At 46.2% G+C, this 20,876-nt stretch overlaps 1 protein-coding gene across 1 annotated transcript in view; it reads right to left on the reverse strand.

Annotated features, from left to right (window-relative positions):
- Positions 1–446: 446 nt before the first annotated feature.
- The window catches only part of LOC144509083 (BTB/POZ domain-containing protein KCTD5-like), a 31,207-nt gene continuing 10,777 nt past the window's right edge, over positions 447–20,876 (reverse strand). Inside the window, exons 2-6 of the mRNA XM_078237419.1 lie at positions 18,101–18,209; positions 12,069–12,160; positions 9,358–9,453; positions 7,857–7,982; positions 447–1,330 (exon numbers count right to left, since the gene is read on the reverse strand). Coding sequence (XP_078093545.1) covers positions 1,301–1,330; positions 7,857–7,982; positions 9,358–9,453; positions 12,069–12,160; positions 18,101–18,209 — 453 coding nt within the window. The 3' untranslated portion in view covers positions 447–1,300. The remainder of the gene's footprint in view (positions 1,331–7,856; positions 7,983–9,357; positions 9,454–12,068; positions 12,161–18,100; positions 18,210–20,876) is intronic.

Here is a 20,876-nt window from a genome sequence, read left to right on the forward strand (position 1 = left end):
ATTCCACACCCCAACCACTCTCTGCGTAAAGAACCTACCTCTGATATCCTTCCTATATCTCCCACCATGAACCCTATAGTTATGCCCCCTTGTAATAGCTCCATCCACCCGAGGAAATAGTCTTTGAACGTTCACTCTATCTATCCCCTTCTTCATTTTATAAACCTCTATTAAGTCTCCCCTCAGCCTCCTCCGCTCCAGAGAGAACAGCCCTAGCTCCCTCAATCTTTCCTCATAAGACCTACCCAAGTATGTCCCTCAAGCATGCTGTAGGTTAGGTGGATTAGCAGGTTAAATGTGTGGGTTTACGGGGATAGGGCAAGGGGTCTGGGCCTGGGTAAGATGCTCTGTCGGTGAGTCGGTGCAGACTCGATGGGCCGATTGGCCTCCCCCTGCATTGTGGGGATCCTATTTCCTTAAAATCGCCATTAAAAAATTACAGGACCAACGAGTAAAAATGTATTTCCACACAATATTTATCCACATAACTTGTATTATCGATGCTATCGTCACATCTAAATAGCCGGTAGCTCAATCTAAACCCTCAGCCAAGCCACCTCAAAACTATTTTTAAAAAAGTGTTCACTATAGATTAATCTCACCTTCTGTTTGTAGCTAAAGCTAAAATGTACCAAAAAATTTTTTTCATTTAAAAAGTTAACGTTTTCAAGTACGCTCCCCAGTCCCAGCACCACAACTCCTCAAAGCTTTGGCCCCGACCATCTGTAAACAAAACCGGGGAGAACACTGGCATCCTGTTAATATTCACTTGCTCTATGGTGTCTACATTGAGAACATGCATCGCTGACCTCAAAATGGCGGCTGAGGTGCCCAAAGTTTTGCCCGACGCGGCGAAGTCCAATAGTGTTATCACCACAAATGATTCCCCTTTTTAGAAAAAAAAATAAATTAGCTGCCATTATCCTGCCAGCATCTGAAATGCCTTCGGTACAAAAAAAAAGTACCACAATGTCCTCTGTGTAAGAAATCTCCAGCCTCCTGTAGCCAACAACAATGCGTACTCCCCCAAAGGAAGGCTACAAATACTGCGGCTGCCAAAGATCGAACGAACCCACACCCATCCTCTCAAGCGCGAAGAGGGACGGGAAATCCGCGTTTAACATCAAAAAAGGAGGATTTTTAAAAAGACATGGAATTCGCAGAAACGGTTTGCGTGTGTGTCCTGCTATGGCTTTTGGTGTTGTGATATGCTGCAGAGTTCCACATTGTCCGCAGAGTGGCATACGCATCGTTTATATATAAAAAAAAGGGAAGGGAAAGACGGCTCGAACGCATCCTCTCACATCGTCGAGCCTTTTGCTTGTAAAAGCTGTGGGAAGGAAATGAGGGAAAAACAAAGGGTTACAATCGCAGATCCCCAATAAAAATCTTTAAAATAAACATTAACAGTTTGGTTCACAGCCTTTGCTTATTAATCAGGTGGTCAGTAAAGGAACCAAGTTGAAGCAATGGGTCTAACGCCTCAGTGACTTCTCTCCAATATTTTTCCCTCCCCTTTTTAGACTCGGAGATCACTCCCAGTGCTAGGGGAAAAGGGGGAGGTGGGCGGATAACTCTCTCTTTTAAATTACCATGCTCACTGCTTTCTGGCAGAGGCACTCTGTACCCACCTGCACTAAAGAAAGGATATGCTGAAGTCATAGAAACCCTACAGTGCAGGAGGAGGCCATTCGGCCCATCGAGTCTGCACCGACCACAATCCCACCCAGGCCCTATCCCCGTAACCCCACATAATTACCCTGCGAATCCCCGAGACTAGGGTAAATTTAGCATGGCTAATCCACCTAACCCACACATATTTCGGAAGTGTTTTAACCCACAGGGCTATGGCCCAACAGAAAAGGCCGATTTGTTCTTTCTGCTGGTACAGATGCAATGGGCCGAGTGGCTTCCTGTTCTAAATTTTCCACTCGCCTCCTTCTGTTACTAATTTTTCCAACTTTTCTCTGTTTTTTAACTAACATCCCATTTGGCACTGCAGATCCAGAACCCAGCACAGGCTGAGAATTCAATGTTTTTAGGCAAATTGCGGTTTAAAGGAATATCCCAACAGTTTGTGCTTGAATACTCGTCATAGAAAAGTCGGCCAAAGAATCCCAAATTGATTTAGCCCACTCCCCTTTCACCAGAACCTGTCTGCAGAGCTGGATTTCACAGCCACTTTCAAGTGACAAGAGTACAAGGCTGCAACCATCATCTTTCGCATCCACTTATTAGTAGAAAATAAAATTCTATGAAGTTAAGCCGTTCGCTAGGTCGATAACTAAGGAACATTATATAATTTTTTTTGTAAAAACATTTAAAGCATGCACTAAGAGTACCAGTCACCCGCAGAGCACCCATTCCAGCTGCACTGCCTGGCTCACTAAACAGACACAAATGTGCCAACCATTCATACCACATTCTACATGTGCCCACAGGCAGGAAGATGGACAACGAGAGCCACGCGTAGGAGGGAGTGAAGAGAATGAAAGGCAAAATGGCAGGAGGAATTGTACCACAAAAATACAGAGGTGGATGAAAACAAGTCAAAACCAATAAAAGCACACAGGCTGCATGCGCACACACAGACACCCACACGGACGGAGGAAAGTTGTAAAGCACAAGGGATAATATTGCAGGAAAGCGCCCATATACAAATGGTTTTGTATACATGGGCGAGAGCATGCACGCACGCAAGGAAGGTAGATGGCAGCAGTGCAGCAGACATTGTCTACATGGACTTTAACAAGACCTTTGACAGGATACCGCATGGTAGGTTGTTGCATAAGGTTAAATCTCACGGGATCCAGGGTGAGGTAGCCAATTGGATACAAAATTTGCTGGATGACAGAAGAAGGTTGCTTTTTTAAACTGGTGGTTGTAGAGGGTTGTTTTTTTTAAACTGGAGGACTGTGATCAGCGGTGTGCCTCAAGGATCAGTGTTGGGTCCACTGTTATTTGTCATTTATATTAATGATTTGGATGAGAATTTAGGAGTCATGGTTAGTAAGTTTGAAAACGACACCAAGATTGGTAGCATAGTGGACAGTGAAGGTTATCTAGAATTGCAACAGGATCTCGATCAATTGGGCCTGTGGGCTGACGAATGGCAGATTGAGTTTAATTTAGATAAGTGCGAGGTGATGCATTTTGGTAGATCGAACCAGGGCAGGACTTACTCAGTTAATGGCAGGGTGTTGGGGAGAGTTATAGAACAAAGGGATCTAGGGGTACATGTTCATAGCTCCTTGAAAAGTAGAATCACAGGTGGACAGGGTGGTGAAGGCGGCATTCGGCATGCTTGGTTTCATTGGTCAGAACATTGAATACAGGAGTTGAGGTGTCTTGTTGAAGTTGCACAAGACATTGGTAAGGCCACACTTGGAATACTGTGTACAGTTCTGGTCACCCTATTATAGGAAAGATATTATTAAACTAGAAAGAGTGCAGAGAAGATTTACTAAGATGTTACCGGGACTTGATATTTCGAGTTATAAGGAGAGGTTTCATAGACTGGGACTTTTTTTCCTGGAGCATAGAAGGCTGAGGGGTGATCTTGTAAAGGTCTATAAAATAATGAGGGGCATAGATCAGTTAGATAGTCAACATCTTTTCCCAAAGGTAGGGGAGTCTAAAATATAGGGCATAGGTTTAAGGTGGGAGAAGAGAGATACAAAAGGGTTCAGAGGGGCAATGTTTTCCACAGAGGGCGGTGAGTGTCTGGAACGAGCTGCCAGAGGTAGTAGTAGAGGCGGGTACAATTTTGTCTTTTAAAAAGCATTTAGACAGTTACATGGCTAGGATGTGTGTAGAGGGATATGGGCCAAACGCGGGCAATTGGGACTAGCTTGGGTGGTTAAAGAAAGGGGCATTGACAAGTTGGGCCAAAGGGCCTGTTTTCATGTTGTAAACCTCTATGACTCTGTGATGGACCGAATGGCCTCCTTCTGCATTGCAGAGATTCTATGATAAGAGTGGTGGATCCCACTGAACTGGACAAAGAAAAAGCTTTGGAGGTGGTTATTTGGGGAAAACATCCAAGACAGAGAGTGTCTCATTCGCGTATATACATACATGTACACACTCAAAGCATACAAGCAAAGCTCCATGTGAATGCACACAGATGTCCGTCTGTCTGTGCACATACATGTGGCGAGTGCCGCAACCTAAAGTGACACACACAGACGCACAGAAGAAGCGACATAAAAGCAGACAATGGATCTCATTCACCCTGAGGCTAGACCAGGTCTTCTTTCAAAGCTGCTTTTGTAATTCTTGTAACACAAATGCTAACACGATCCCACCACCAACTATTCTAAATGGCTGCCGGTTCTCACCACCGTGTACGTGAATTACATTTTAGTCCCCGTCATTCATATCACAATCAGCTTCCTCTTCCTCGCTCTTTATCCAGCATGCAGCATGCACAAGGGGTCAAATGTTAAACAGAAAAGTGGCTAAAGATCAAGAAACAGCAATTTTGACACTTTTTAAAACGTTTTAATCAGCGCGTGCACAATTTACCAAGTAGCTCAGTGTTTCGCAGGTCAGAGGCTAGGAATACTGCGGCGAGTAACTCGCCTCCCCAAAGTCTGTCCACCATCTACAAGGCACGAGTCAGGAGTGTGATGGAATACTCCCCACTTGCCTGTGTGGCTGTGGCTCCAACAACACAAGAAGCTCAACACCATCCAGGACAAAGCAGCCCACTTGAATGGTACCACATCCACAACATTCACTCCCTCCACCACCGATGCTCAGTAGCAGCAGTGTGTACCATCTACAAGATGCACTGCAGCAATTCACCAAAGATCCTTAGACAGCACCTTCCAAACCCATGACCACTTCCATCTAGAAGGACAAGGGCAGCAGATACATGGGAACACCACCACCTGCAAGTTCCCCTCTGAGCCACTCACCATCCTGACTTGGAAATATATCATCGTTCCTTCTCAGTCACTGGGTCAAAATCCTGGAATTCCCTCCCTAACGGCATTGTGGGTCAACCCACAGAACATGGACTGCAGCGATTCAAGAAGGCAGCTCACCGCCACCTTCTCAAGGGCAACTAGGGATGGGCAATAAATGCTGGCCAGCCAGTGACGCCCATGTCCCACGAAGATTCTGTCCCAAAAACTGCAGTCAATACAGTGTAACTTGGTGAAATTAGTATAACCAGGGAGACGGTACTCAAAACTGAAGGGTTTAAAAGTAGATAAGTCCCCGGGACCTGATGGTCTACACCCTAGGGTGTAAAAGGAGGTGACAGCAGAAATGGTGGATGCATTAGCTATAATATTCCAAAATTCTCTGAATTCCAGAAAGGCACTGGTGGACTGGAAACATGCTAATGTGAAGCCCTTATTCAAGAAAGGAGAGGAACAAAGTGGGAAACTATAGACCAGTCAGCTTGACCTCCGTGGTGGGAAAGTTGCTGGAATAAATCATTGGAGGTGTTAACTGAGCATCCGGAAAAACAAAGCTTATTTAACCAGTGTCAGCACAGTTTTGTGAAGGGCAAGTCTTGTTTGACAAACCTGCTAGAGTTCTTTGAGGATGCAACCAGCAAGGTAGATAACGGGGATCCTGTGGATGTGATCTATCTTGACTTCCAGAAGGTATTTGATAAAGTGTCACACAAGAGACTGATCCAGAAAGTCCGATCCTAAGGGCTTGGGGGTAGAGTAGTGGCTTGGTTTGAGGGTTGGCTGACTGATAGAAAGCAGAGGGTCGGGATAAATGGATCCTTCTCCAGTTGGCGATCTGTAACTAGCGGGATCCCGCAGGGTTCAGTTCTTGGACCACAACTATTTACAATCTATATCAATGATCTACAAGCAGGGACAGAGTGTAACATAGCAAAATTTGCTGACAACACGAAAATAGGTGGAAAAGCAGGCTGTGATGAGGAGATTAAAAGTTTACAAATGGATATTGACGAATTAGGGGAATGGGCCAGAATCCGGCAGATGGGAGTTTGGATAAATGCGAGGTTATCCATCTTGGGCAGAAAAATAAAAGGGCAAATTACTATATAAATGGGAAACAGACTCAAAATACATCTGTGCAGAGGGATCTTTGTGTGGGTGTCCTTGTGCACGAGTCTCAGAAAGTGGGTAGGACGTGCAGAATGTTATAAGGAAGGCAAATGAAATCTTGGCATTTATTGCAAAGGGTCTGGAGTATAGAAGTGGAGAAGTGTTGTATAAGGCATTGGTGAGACCACACTTGGAGGAGTGTGTGCAGTTTTGGTCACCTTCTTTGAGGAAGGTAGTGGTGGCACTGGAGGCAGTTACGAAGAGGTTCACAAGATTGGTTTCAGGTTTGATGGGGCTGTTGTGTGGGGGGCGATTGAGTAACCTGGGCTTGTACTCGCTGGAGTACAGAAGAATGAGGGGGGATTTGATTGAAGTATATAAAATACTCAACGGGATTGATAAAGTAAATGTTAACCAAATGTTCCCCTTTGTAGAACAGTCTAGGACAAGAGGACATAGTTGTAGAGTAAGAGGGGGGGGGGAGGTTCAAGACAGAGATAAGGAGATCTACTTCTCTCAGAGGATTGTGAATCTATGAACTCACTGCCCCAGAACTCACTGCCCCAGAGTGCAGAGGATGCAGAATGAATGGATTCAAGAAAGAGATAGATAAATATTTGATCAAAAGCGGGATAAAGGGCCATGGGGAAAAGGCAGGGAAGCGGAGTTAGGATGAGATAGAGATCAGCCATGGTCATATAGAATGGCGGAGCGGGCTCCAAGGGCTGAATTACCGACTCTCGCTCCTAATTCCTATGAATTAAATAAACTCTGTTGGATTCCGTGAATGGAGAACTAAGAGGCCAAAACTCAATGTAGAGCTGCCATGACTTAATATGCAGCCTTGGAAATGGTATGGGGAAGAGTAGCCCCAGTTATTTGGGGCTGATCAAAGGAGGGCTTTAAAAAGTGTACTTTTCACTGACTAACAGAGGGAATAAGGAAAAGGAGCAGACAATTCCTCTAGCCAGCTTTTCCAATCGCTGAGATCAGGGCAGAGTTTCTACATCAACTTCACTTTGCCACTCTATCCCCATTTTGCATTTCAGGATAAGATTTGCATTGTATTAAAATACTCTTTTGGACTGCAATGTTTCCTGCTAGATGTTTCTTTTTACTCTGCGGTGTCACAGCACACAGCTCAACAGTGACACCTTAGGGTAGAGCACCGAGATGCCAGCAGTGCCTGGCACATGGCACTGTCGAGTCTGCACAACCCAAGAGGGTCACCCACTTGCAAATAGACAGACAAAAACACTTTCGTAGAATCATTGAATCCCTACAGTGCAGAAGAGGCCATTCGACCCACTGAGCCTGCACCAACAACAATCCCACCCAAGCCCTATCCCCATAACCCCATATATTTACCCTGCTAATCCCCCTGACACTAAGGTGCAATTTAGCATGGCCAATCCACCTAACCTACACATCTTTGGATTGTGGAAGGAAACCCACATGGGGAGAACGTACAAACTCCACAAAGTCACCCGAGGCCGGGTCCCTGGCGATGGGAGGCAACAGCGCTAACCACTGCGCCACCGTGCTGTGTAACAACTTTCACTTTGAGATTCACACAGCGAGTCTCCATCCAGTAGCACCAGACTGCACTGAGAAAGCGACTGAGTAACTTGAAAATCAGATCACAATCCACCACCGTATATAAAGGATTACCCAGGCCACCGCTGCATTAGGCTACCAGTCCATTTTAGCAACAACAATTTAATTTGGAGACAAGGCAATGTAAACAGTTGCAGGTCACCAAGCATGACCTCCCTCTACCCAGCCCGAGTCTCTCTCACCATGCTTCTACCTCACCTTTGCTTTCCGGCTTGGTTCACAGCTTATCCCGTTGGTGGTGTTGTGCAGTTCCTTGGAAACAACGCACAGAAATTCTGCCTGGTCTTCGTTTCCATAGTTGTATGAAGATCCGATGCTGACCAACTGTAACGACAAGGAGGAACATTTAGACAGAACCCACTGATGTGAAAGAAACCCTATAAAAACCCTGAGGGACTCCCTCAAAACAGACGCTGAGCCAAAGGGGTGGGCATTAACAGGAGGAAACTGAGCTTTGGTCATTTTAAGGAGGGTTGTAAAACAGGAGGGAAGTGGGTGACTGACAGGTTTAGGGAGGGTGGACCGGCACCCAGACAGCTGCCAGGATGCAAACTGCAGGAGAGTGCACAAGGGGCCATAGTCTATGAATGTGGATGAAGAGGTCTACATATTGAAATGTAGAGAAGGTGCAACATGAACAACCAATGCTTACCCAGTCCTTGAGCAAATAGATCCAACTCCAGTCCAATGATCTATAGGTTAGGTGAATTGGCCATGCTAAACTGCCATGTAGTGCCCCAAGATGTGTTGGTTAGATAGATTGGCTATGGTAAATGTATGGGGTTACAGGGATAGGGCAGGGGAGGGGGCCTGGGTAAGATACTTCGTCAGACATTCGGTGCAGACTCAATGGGCGGATTGGCCTCTTCTGACTGTCGGAATTCTATCATTTACCAAATTTGTTACCAAATGTTTCGATCTGTTTTCTGTCATCCACTCCAATCTGATCTTTAATGTTGACCCTTCCTGCAACACCCACTAACCCTATCAGTGAATTAATAGAATAGAATCACCCAGGCCCTGTCTCCGTAACCCCATGTATTTAACCTGCTAATCCTCCTAACACTAAAGGGCAATTTATCATGGCCAAACCACCTAATCCGCACATCTTTGGACTCGGAGGAAACCCACGCAGACACGGGGGGGAAATGTGCAAACTCCACACAGACAGTCACCTGAGGCCAGAATTGAACCCAGGTCCCTGGCACCGTGAGGCAGCAGTGCTAACCACCCAATTCCACCAGTCTCCCAGCTATCTTGCCCTGTGCTAAATCTCACAGGGATTCTCTTTGAATCCTAGAATCCCTACAGTGCAGAAGGAGGCCATTTGGCCCATCAAGTCTGTACCGACCACAATCTCACCCAGGCCCCATTCCCGTAACCCCACACATTTACCCTATTAATCCCCCTGACACTAGGGTCAATTTAGGGCGGCCAATCAACCTAACCCACCCATCTTTGGAATGTGGGAGGAAACGGGAGCACCCGGAGGAAACCCACGCAGTCACGGGGAGAACGTGCAAACTCCACACAGACGGTGACCCGAGGCCGGAATCGAACCTGGGTCGCTGGCGCTGTGAGGCAGCAGTGCTAACCACTGTGCCACCGTGCTTGGTGATTATGTTATGGCGTGGTGTTATTGTGCTCTTCTATCAGGAATTCCTGACACTAAACCGTGGGCAGACTTGCCCAGCCTCACCTGTTCAAACTTCCAGCCATCGGACATGGTGGAAACCATCTGGGTCAGCTCTTCCTCCTGACACTGCAGGACTCGGTAAACATGTTTTGTGGAAATCTATGGAAAGGGAGAACACCGTCTGTGGTTAGCCTCTTTCATTGAAACCCCCACAATTCGCTTTATTGGGCCCACACCGTTGCAATCATCTCAAATATATAATTATAAATAAACTCGCATTGCAACACCATTGTTTCGCTTGCCTGCCTCAACCAATTTCACAAGAGTGCAATAAATTCCTTGGCCAAATGCCCGAACTTCTCGGTGTGGATTCAAAAGGAGCAGTTTCTCTCATGCAGATGGGAAATCATTCTTGTTCTTTCGGGGAGATTAGTTACCGACAAAAACAATTACAGCACTGTCTTAATTGAAGAAAGCAGCCCTTCCGCAGAATATGTAGCACATGTGGGACTCGCCAATGCCTCAGTAATTTCTTTATATGACTGATTTCTGATAAATACGTGCACTGAATTTCAAGGGCACTGAACCAGTTTTCCATGCAAATTGCTACACAAATCGGAATGCGTAAGCGAATTGTTTTGCATGCGCTCCTAGTCTAATTTTACACACAGGCAATTTGAAGGAATGTCAACCCGTGCATTAAAAGGATTTAAATTTCTCTGATAGTTGGGTTTAAATTAAAATGCCACGAAATTCTGACCCCGCTTTTGGCCGTCTCACTTTTCGTTTCATCGTAGCTTAGCTGCACTACTGCTACATTCCCACAAACAGGTCTGCACAACAATTAAGAGATTTAATTCTCCCTTGCTATTACACTACGCCCCAGAATTCCAATTAAGCTGTTGAATCAGAATGGATGAACACTTGAGCCAACAAGAAATTCCTGATTGTTCTAACAAAGGCATCAGCTCAGCCTTATCTTCCATATCCAGTGAGTGCAGGTTATCTAACACCGCACTCCAGGTGTTAGCTCTCGACGTATTACAAGCCAGCTGTCCTACAAGGAGTCGGTCATTACAAATGCGAGGTGTGTTCACCTGGGGCTTTTCCGCCGCTGGCGTCGGTTGGGCTCACCGGCCTGCAGCTTCCTGGATTGTCCCTGCTTCCTTTCTTTTAGGTTTAAGGTGCGAGGGGAAAGATTTAAAAAGGGGCCCGAGGGACAACTTCTTCACGCAGAGGGTGGTGCGTGTGTGGAATGAGCTGCCAGAGAAAAGGGTTGAGGCAGGTACAAAAGCAGCATTTATAAAGCATCTGGATAAGAACATGGATGGGAAAGGATTAGAGGGGTAAGGGCCAAACGCGGGCAATTGGGACTAGCTGGGAAGGCACCGTGGTCGACATGGACCAGTTGGGCCGAAGGGCCTTGATTCCTAGCGCTGTATTGCTCTAGGACTGCCCTCTGAATTACAACCTTTACAAATTATATTTATTTGGGGAGCTCTTCAGCTGTGGGCCCAAATAGGCCACATCAGCAGCCAAACATTATGTGAGCTGGATGAGCAGTATACTTGTGCCTAACTTTTAATTCAAGCTGTCAACTCTGACTTTAAAATAGCAGGGGGAGGAATTTAATACCAGCAAATTAAGCAAACCCTGCTGACTCACAGCGTAGCCTGTTTTTTTCCGAATGTCAGTGTCTCTATTTAACTCTTGGGTATTGTTACCATCAGCTGTCTGTCGCTGCACCAGCCAAGGATCCAGAATCGGTGCTCTACTCATGGCTCAGTTGGTAACCGTACCAGCTGGTGGGGAATCAGTCCAGGAAGGTTTATGGTTCAACCCCAATCTGTGCCAATTTAGCAGCGCGTGCCACAGCGTTGAATGGCATTAGTGCCACTCCACTAAAGATTACTTATTTAAAGTTTATTTATTGCACAAGCGGGCTTACATTAACACTGCAATGAAGTTAGAGTGAAAATCCCCAAGTTGCCACACTCCGGCACCTGTTCGGGTACACTGAGGGAGAATTTAGCACCTAACCAGCACGTATTTCGGACTGTGGGAGGAAACCGGGGCACCCGGAGGAAACCCACGCAGACACAGGGAGAATGTGCAGACTCCACACTGACCGTCACCCAAGCTGGGAATCAAACCCGGCTCACTGGCTCTGCGAGGCAGCAGGGCTAACCACTGTGCCCAGGGAGGTAGGGGGAAAAAGGAAATTGAAGACAGAGGGGTTCCTGTGACTATTTACTGACATCCGCAAGGGAAAACACCGGGTATAAGTTGAGCGCAGAGTTGTGCTTCCTCACCCAGTTGAATAACCTGGTCAAAACTCAACCGATCAGTTCGCATTCGAAGAACGGCTTGAGGGAAGGGAGCACGTAACTGTAGACTAACTTTGAGATACCTCACCACACCAGGTTAAAATCCAACAGGTTTATTTGGAATCATGAGCTTTCAGAGCACTGCTCCTTCAGATGATGAAGGAGCAGCACTCCAAAAGCTCGTGATTCCAAATAAACCCATTGGACTTTAGCCTGGCGTCGTGAGACTTCCTACTCTGGGATACCTCTGAACTTGTACAATGTTTGAAATGATACTTGAAACTTGTACATATGATGTGCTAAGTGTAATCTTACAAGATGTTAAAAAAAATCCCCGTCCAATGCTGGCATCTCCTCATCATAACTTTGAGAGGCAGAGTAGGAAAAAGTATGCAACGTTTCGTTTCTTCCTTGCTTCGTCCCCACCCTACAGCACACTGTCCTTACCTGTGCAGGTTTACAGTCTCTCTCCTTGATCTTCTCCTTCACTAATTTGATGAGAGGTGCTATGTTGTAAAACTCCGCTTCTTCTAGGACCCCTGCAACAGAGAAACATCACAGCCGCTGTGACATTCCACACAAGTCAGCGTCAGCACCTTCCACTGCCGCCCTGGCAGAACTATCAACGAGACTCAAGAAAACCTGAATCTATCCTTTTTGAAACCTTGGCATACTTAACTTGGAGTCTCTTCCTGCAGTTTACAAACCTGACCCTCTCACTCATTCTGCTGCTATTAACCAAGAGCAAAATCTGAACTGTCTTCATATAACAGTAGCTAACCGTACCCAAAACTAAGAGTGCCCTTAATGTAGACCCTTAATGAGGGTCTATACATTAAGTGCCCTTAATGTAACCCTTGTGGAGTGCTTTGGAATATCAGAACGAAACGTCACACCGAGCAGATGAGGAGATATTACGAATCGAAATGAAAAATGCTCAGGTCTGGCAGCAACTGTTGAGAGAGAATGTTCAAGTTGATGATCTTTCATCAGAACGTAGGCTGAGGGGAACTACCAGTGCTCACAGAAGAGCAACACCGTACAGAAGACTTGAGTTGTACTGAAAAAGCAGCACAGACTGTGTTACAGCTGCTGAATGACACCAACGTGCTTTTGGAGCAACAAGTGTTGAGATATCCTTAGCAAGAAAAGAGGAGAGAGAGAGTCCCACTCGAGTGACAGGTACCTTTCTAATGAACAGTTGAGACGGGTGGTCACAGTCCAGGGTGGGGATCTGCCTTCTCAAGCACAGGTGCCATGCGTCACAGGGAGAAATCTAGGACTATACTCCTGAAAAAAAACCACGGTTGACCTGCATTGGTTATATATGAAACAAAGTAGATTTTGCTTTTAACCAGGACAAAATGATACTCTTTAATTAAAGATGACTATTATTAGTTGATGTGGGCGCCGTGGGTTCAAATCTCACCACGGTGGCTGGTGGAATTTAAAATTCAATCCACAGACCTGGAATTGAAAGCAAGAATCATAGAATCCCATAGTGCAGAAGGAGGCCATTCGGCCCATCAAGTCTGCACTGACCACAATCCCACTTAGGCCCCATTCCTGTAACCCCATGCATTTACCCTAGATAGTCTCCCTGACACTAAGGGGCAATTTAGCATGGCCAAAACACCTAACCCGCACATCTTTGGACTAGTTTCAGTCATAGTGAATATGAAACTATCACCATCCTTCATCAAAATCCAACTAGTTCACCAATGACTCAGAGTTCCTGGGCAGTAACTAATCTCAACTGGGGCGGCACGGTGGCACAGAGGTTAACACTGCTGCCTCACAGCTCCAGGGACCCGGGTTCGATTCCCGGCTTGGGTCACTGTCTGTGCGGAGTCTGCGCATTCTCCCCGCGTCTGCGTGGGTTTCCTCCGGGTGCTCCGGTTTCCTCCCACAATCCGAAAGACGTGGTGCATTAGCTGGTTAGGTGCATTGGCCGTGCTAAATTCTCCCTCAGTGTTACCAGAAAGGCGCCGGAGTGTGGCGACGAGGGGATTTTCACAGTAACTTCATTTCAGTGTTAATGGAAGCCTACCTGTGGCACTAATAAATAAACTTTAAAATAATTTAAGAAACTGCCCATTAGTGAAGAGATATTAACAACCAGGATTTCTGCTTCTGACGACCATATATTGGGCCCTTCTGGAAAGTGTAGGTAGGTATGTCAAGTGAAGAAGTGTGATCTCAATAAGGAAACTCTCCAGAGGCCTGCAGGTGATGGATAGTCACTGACCCAAGATACCATTTGCCAGAGAAAGGGAGAGAATACTGAAATGTAACACAAAGTCTACAAGGTCACGCATCCAGTTCTACAACTAGGCTATCTGGGAAGGATAGGGGGGGGAAAAAAGCTGAAATTACATAAGGTTGACAGGATACACAGAAGCTGGCCATTCAGCCCAACTGGTCCATGCCAGTATTCACACACCACACCAGCTTCCTCCTTACTTTATCTTGGGGAGACGGTGGTGTGGTGGTGATATCAATGAATTAGTAATCCAGAGGCCCAGGCTAATGGTCACGGATTCAGATCCCACCACGGCAGCTGGTGGAATCTAAAATTCAATTACTTAATAAATCTGGAATATAGAGCTGGTGTCAGTAATGGCGACCCTGACAACCATCATCGATTGTTGCAAAAACCCATCTGGGTCACTAATGTTCTTTGGGGAAGGAAATTGGCCATCCTTACCCGGTCTGGCCTACATGCGGCTCCAGAGCCACGGCAATGTGGATGACTATTAACGGCCCTCTGAAATGCCCCAAGAAGGGCAATAAAGGATGGGCAACAAATGCCAGCCTTGCCAGTAATGCCCACATCCTATGAAAGAATACATTTCTGGATAGGGCAGAGAGTATTGCTGGAAGAGACACCCTTTTTTTGCCAAAGCATTTAATCTTTCAATCATCAGGGCATTCCTGTCGTATTCTTGCCATGTTTGGGCCCTGGAAAGAGGCATTGTCGAACAAGCTTTTAGACTGAACTCACACACCCATTATTCAGCCCATTCAGGAGACATTCCATCCACCACCTTAAACCTTCCTTCCCTCCATCACTGACACGCAGTAGTTGCAGCGTCTACCATCTACAAGATGCACTGCAGCAACTCACCAAGGTGCCTTCAACACCATCCAAACCCACAACCTCAACCACATAGAACGGCAAGGGCAGATGTACAGAAACATCACCACCTGCAAGTTCCCCTTTTCAGGTTTATTTATTAGTCACAAGCAGGCTTACATTCACACTGCAATGAAGTTACTGTGAAAATCTCCAAGTCGCCACACTCCGGCGCCTGTTCGGGTTACACTGAGGGAGAATCTAGGATGGCCAATGCACCAAACCAGCATGTCTATTTTTGGACTGTGGGAGAAAACCGGAGCACCCGGAGGAAACCCACACAGACACGGGGAGAACGTGCAGACTCCGCACAGCCAGCCACCCAAGCCGGGAATCAAACCCAGGTCCCTGGCATTCTGAGGCAGCAGTGCGAACCACTATGCCATCATTGTCAGAAAAAACCATCTGGTTCACTAATGTCCTTTAGGGAAGGAAATCTGCCGTCCTTACCTGATCCGGCCTACATCTAACTCCAGGGCCAAAGCAATGTGGTTGACTCTCAACTGCCCTCGGGTGACTAGGGATGGGCAATAAATGCTGGCCAGCCAGCGATGCCCATGTTCCATGAATGAATAAAGAAAACATTTCATGGAAAAGAACTACCCTCCAGGGTTTATTTAGCACTCGACTACCTCCAACAATCAAGTAGTATGAAGTCTCGAGGTGGGCTGGGGGACCTCTCTGGCAAATGGACCATCTTAAACCAGGCTACGAGGGAACAGGACTGGTGGTACACAGTTAGGAGAACGGGGAGAACGTGCAGACTCCACACAGACAGTGACCCAAGCCAGGAATCGAACGCAGGTCCCTGGCGCTGTGAGGCAGCAGCACTAACCACTGTGCCACCTACTGTGCCATATAGATGCTTCTTTTCAAAGGTTTTTACTAGTCTTTAAATGGTCAGAATGTTTCACTTTGTAAAAACGCTGCTAAAGAAAGGGAATTACAAGCAGAAATAAAATTTACAAATGGACGCAAGATATTTGAACCCTGGAAAGGAGTGCAGGCCAACAAGGATCAAAGCCACCCACCCATTTTCTTGTATTTTTTATTTATTCTTTCATATGGGCATCACAGACAAGGCTGGCATTTTTGCCCACCCACCCCGATTGCCGAGTAGCTTGCCAGGCCATTCCAGAGAGCAATTCAGAGTCAACCACATTTAACGTGAGTCACTTATACATCTGACCAGGTAAGGAAAGCAGATTTCCTTCCCTGCAGGGCATTAATGAAACCAGATGGGTTTTTCTAACAATCGATGATCGTTGTCATGGTCACCGTTGCTGAGACAAGCTTTCCACTCCAGATTTTATGATTTGAATTTAAATTCCACCAGCCTCTGGGGTTTGAGCCCATAAGCACAGCATTAGCTTTGGCCTCTGGATTACTCGTCCTGTAACACTGCCATTATGTCACTCAATCCCTGACTCTGTCACATCCACACCCTTCCAATTGTTTCTTCAATTCTGTTGCAATGACTTACCCCGGAATGCACTCCTCAAAATGTCGTGTGAAACTTCTGCACCCAATTTCATAGAATCCCTACAATGCAGAAGGAAGCCATTTGGCCCATCAGGTGTGTCCACCTCTCTTAACCGAGCCCACCCCTCACCCTATCCTCACATGTACCCTGCTAATCCCCCTAACCTACACATCTTGGGACATTAAGGGACAATTTAGCATGGCCAATCCACCTAAACTACACATCTTTGGACACTAAGGGGCAATTTAACATGGCTAATCCACCTAACCTGCACATCTTTGGACACTAAAGGGGCAATTTAGCATTGCCAATCCACCTAACCTGCACATCTTTGGACACCAATGGGCAATTTCGCATGGCCAATCCACCTAACCTATACATCTTTGGACACTAAGGAGCAATGTACCATGACCAATCCACCTAACTTACACATCGTTGGGACTGCGGGAGGAAATCGGAGCACCTGGATGAAACCCCCGCAGACACGGGGAGAATGTGCAAACTCCACACAGAGAGAGACCCAAGGCTGAAATCGAACCCAGGTCCCTGACGTGGTGAGGCAGCAGTGCTAACCATTGTGCCACCCAAGTTCTTTGCTTTTCTCCCCCAACTGAGGCAAATCGTTTTAGTGGAATCCTTCTGCTGTTGAGTATTAGTCTGATGCTAAAGATAACAATTTTACCAAGAGATGTGAAAAAGTCAGGATAAAGCTTCTTGAAAGCAACCTGCCTGCTCATCAATAGTTCAACATTGAAACGGTAGTCACTCTTAAAAAATACATTATTTCATCATGGTTAAAAGAACTAAAACTGTTTTATTTCATGTGTATCTGATCCACGTGTTCCGTTAATCTCCAGTTTGAGAAGGAAAATCAGAACCAGCAAACGAGCAAATTTTCAAGCTTTTGGCTCAGTGACCGTTGGGGAAAATAAAAATAAACTGAGATGGCTGGATTTTTGTACAGGTAACTGGACTCGGCCACTCCATCTTAGAAAGGATATACCAGCCTTGTAAAGGAGCACAGCACAGGTTGATGAGAATATTACCCAGACACCAACCACCACATGAAGAGAGGCGGTCACATAAACTAGGCTTTTGTTCTATGAAACAAGAGGAGGAGATTTGATATTTTTATGACTTGGAAAGGAATCAATGCGGTGCATGGAAGGAAATTTTCTCTGCTGGTGAGGAAGTCCAGGGCGAGTGGACAGAACCTTAAAATCTCAGGAAAGCAGTGGCGGCGCAGTGGTTAGCACTGCTGCCTCACAGCGCCAGGGACCCGGATTCAATTCCAGCCTTGGGTGATTGTCCGCGTGGAGACTGCACATTCTCCCCATATCTGTATGGGTTTCCTCAGAGTGCTCCAGTTTCCTTCCACACTCCAAAGATGTGCAGGTTAGATGGATTGGCCATGATAAATTGCCCCTTAGTGACCCAAGATGTGTAGATTAGGTGGCTTGGCCATACTAAATTGCCCCTTAGTGTCCCAAGATCTGTAGGTTAGGGAGATTAATGGGGTAAATATGTGGGGCTATGGGATAGGGCCTGTTCGTTGAGTCACTGCAGACTCGATGGCCGAATGGTCTTTTTCTGCACTGTAAGGATTCTATGATTTTGGGAACACTTTTTCCCCCACAACGGGCACGAAAAGAGTGGAGAACACACCCTCAAAAAGCAGTCGAAGCAATCTCAATTAATATTTTAAATCTGAGATCAATAGACTTTTGCCAACCAAGGGTTTAATAGGATATGGAGGCAAAGTGGAGTTAGGCTACTGCTCCGATCATAATAAGTACAAGCTGCTTCCATGATTCCTGCTTCCATGTTCCCAAGGTTTGCAAGGCTAACTAACCCCCTTACCTTCTTCAGCTAGCTCCTTGTTGATGACAAGCTTGCCATGTCGGAGATAGTTCAATATCGGCCCGAAGTAGGTGGGATCGCGGTCAATCAGATACGCTCCCGTCTCATCCTGAGGGACAAAGTCATTGGTTTACCATCTTTTGAAGACACACTCAAGACTACTCAAAGGAGGGGGAAGGGGGGCATATTAATCTGCTCTGCCAGGTAGCAAGAGCACAATCTTTGCACAATTCCACTGAAGTTATCTTGGTCACATAGACATGGAAGGTACATCAGAGGTTCCCAACTGTGAAGGTAGGTATATCTATTGTACTAACATCAATATCTAGACAAAAAAGCAACAAGGGCAGCGCACAACAATGCACCATGTCTCACATGTGGCCAGAAAAGGTAATACACCACAGACTCACCAATTCCTCATCAGACCGGTGATTAATGGTAAAACACATGCGCTGAGATTCAAGGGATTACATCCGTTTCCGATGTAAAGAGCCACGGACATATACCATTTGGACAAAGGAGGAAGTGCAAATTGGATATCTCTTGCAAACTAAGAGCCAGCACAGGCACAATGAACCAAATGGCCTCCTTCCACACTAACGTTCTACCTGAACAAACGATATAAGGAGCCACATTCCACCAGTTCAGCCCTTGGAACATGGACACATTCAAAAGCAGAGTCAATCTGCCAAGACTGCCCGCTAAGGGATTAACTTCTCAAGACTCTTCATTGGTTAGCGCTGCTGCCTCACAGCGCCAGGGACCCGGGCTCGACTCCCAGCTGGGGTCTGTGCGGAGTTTGCACATTCTCCCCATGTCTGTGTGGGTTTCCTCCGGGTGCTCCGGTTTCCTCCCACAGTCCAAAGACGTGCTGGTTAGGTGCATTGGCCATGCTAAATTCTCCCTCAGTGTACCCGAACAGGAGGCGGAGTGTGGCGACTAGGGGATTTTCACAGTAACTTCATTGCAGTGTTAATGTAAGCCTACCTGTGATACTAATAAAATAAAGTCAGGCAGGCAAAATTATTTGCTCATCTGTCCATATCTTTATCCGAAAGTGTAACAAAACTTCAAGCCTGGAACTTGCCAAATGCATTTTGTATTTGAGTGAAATAATTTCTTCCCACTATGGTAAGAGGACGGTCTTCAGTTTAGAATCACACAGCACAGGAGGTGGCCCTTCAGCCCGTCGTGCCAGGACTGATGTGATGCTAGAATTAGCCAAGTAAGCTCACTTCCCTGCTCTCCTCCAATGTCTTTGAATCATGGTGTTTACTCCGAGTTAAAATCGAATCGCGATGCTGCATTTCATGATTTCAAATGATTATTTTAATGAAAACATCAACATGCTTTAAGTGGTAGAGTAATACTGTGGTTATAGATAATGCCTCTGGTTCAAGGAACAGGTTTTATTATCGTGAACATTATTGTTTCTAATGTTGGTGAGATGATAAATTATTCTGAACATGGTATTTACTAGAAGCTTTTTTTAAAAAAAGAATCACAGAATAGAATCCCGACAATGCAGAAGGAGGCCATTCAGCCCATCGAGCCGGCACCAACAACAATCCCACCCAGGCCCTATCCCCATCACCCCACATATTTACCCTGCTAACCCCCCTGGCACTAGGGGGGAATCAAGTGAGCACACTAAAGGTGGTGGTGTGTCTGTGGGATTGTGTTTAACTTGGAACAACAGAGATAGCTAGCTGTTAGGAGTTATACAGTGGTACGTTCAAGTCTTGTAATTGGTAAAAGCTATGTTAATTCTTTTTGTTATATTTTAACTGCGTTCTTAAAAATATAATACTTAGAATAACATATAATCCCTAGAAGGAAGCTATTCGGCCCATTGAGTCTGCACTGATTCTCCAATAGAGCATCTTACGCAGGCCAACCCCATTTCCGTGTATTTACCTCATTAACCCCCCTAACCTACACATCTTGGGACACTAAGGATCAATTTAGCATGGCCAATCCATTTAACCTACACATCTTGGGTCACTAAGGGGCGTCTAACCTGCACGTCCGCATGGGTTTCCTCCGGGTGCTCCAGTTTCCTCCCACAGTACAAAGATGTGCGGGTTAGGTGGATTGGCCGTGCTAAATTGCCTCTTAGTGTCAGGGGGACTAACTATGGTCAATGCGTGGGGTTTTGGGTTAAGGGCCTGGGTGGGATTGTGGTCGGTGCAGACTTGATGGGCCGAACGACCTCTTTCTGCACTGTCGGGATTCTATGAGGTCTTTCAGGCTGAGTTCTCCAGACCCTGACAATTCTCCAGTCCAGTGGAGTTATATCCCAGCAACGGTCAGCGAATTGATGAAATGAGGACAGAAGGGATTTCTTTTTGGATAGCCAGATCAAGTACTCTGGCTCTTTTAGACACTCAATCCCAGAAGTCATTGTGGAGTTGTGTTGGTTTGCTGCAGTCATGCTAAATTCACATCATTAAAAACACCACACATGGAATGTCAACACCCCCAGATGTTTTGATTCTTGAGCTGTTTTTGGCAGCACACCTGAGATGCTCGTCAGTTCCCACAGCGGGCACTGTGGCACAGATTTCCCCAACAACAACCTGCACGTACGGAACACCGTTAACACAGAACACCATCCCAAAGCATTTCATAGGAAGGTAATTAGACAAAATATGACACTGAGCCACGCAAGGAAACATTTGGGGCAGGCAACCAAGAGCTTGGTCAAAAGAAGGCTTAATGGGCGGCACGGTAGTTAGCACAGCTGCCTCACAGCACCAGGGACCCGGGTTCAATT

Source organism: Mustelus asterias, chromosome 21 (genome assembly GCF_964213995.1).
Source record: "Mustelus asterias chromosome 21, sMusAst1.hap1.1, whole genome shotgun sequence".
Lineage (NCBI taxonomy): Eukaryota > Metazoa > Chordata > Chondrichthyes > Carcharhiniformes > Triakidae > Mustelus > Mustelus asterias.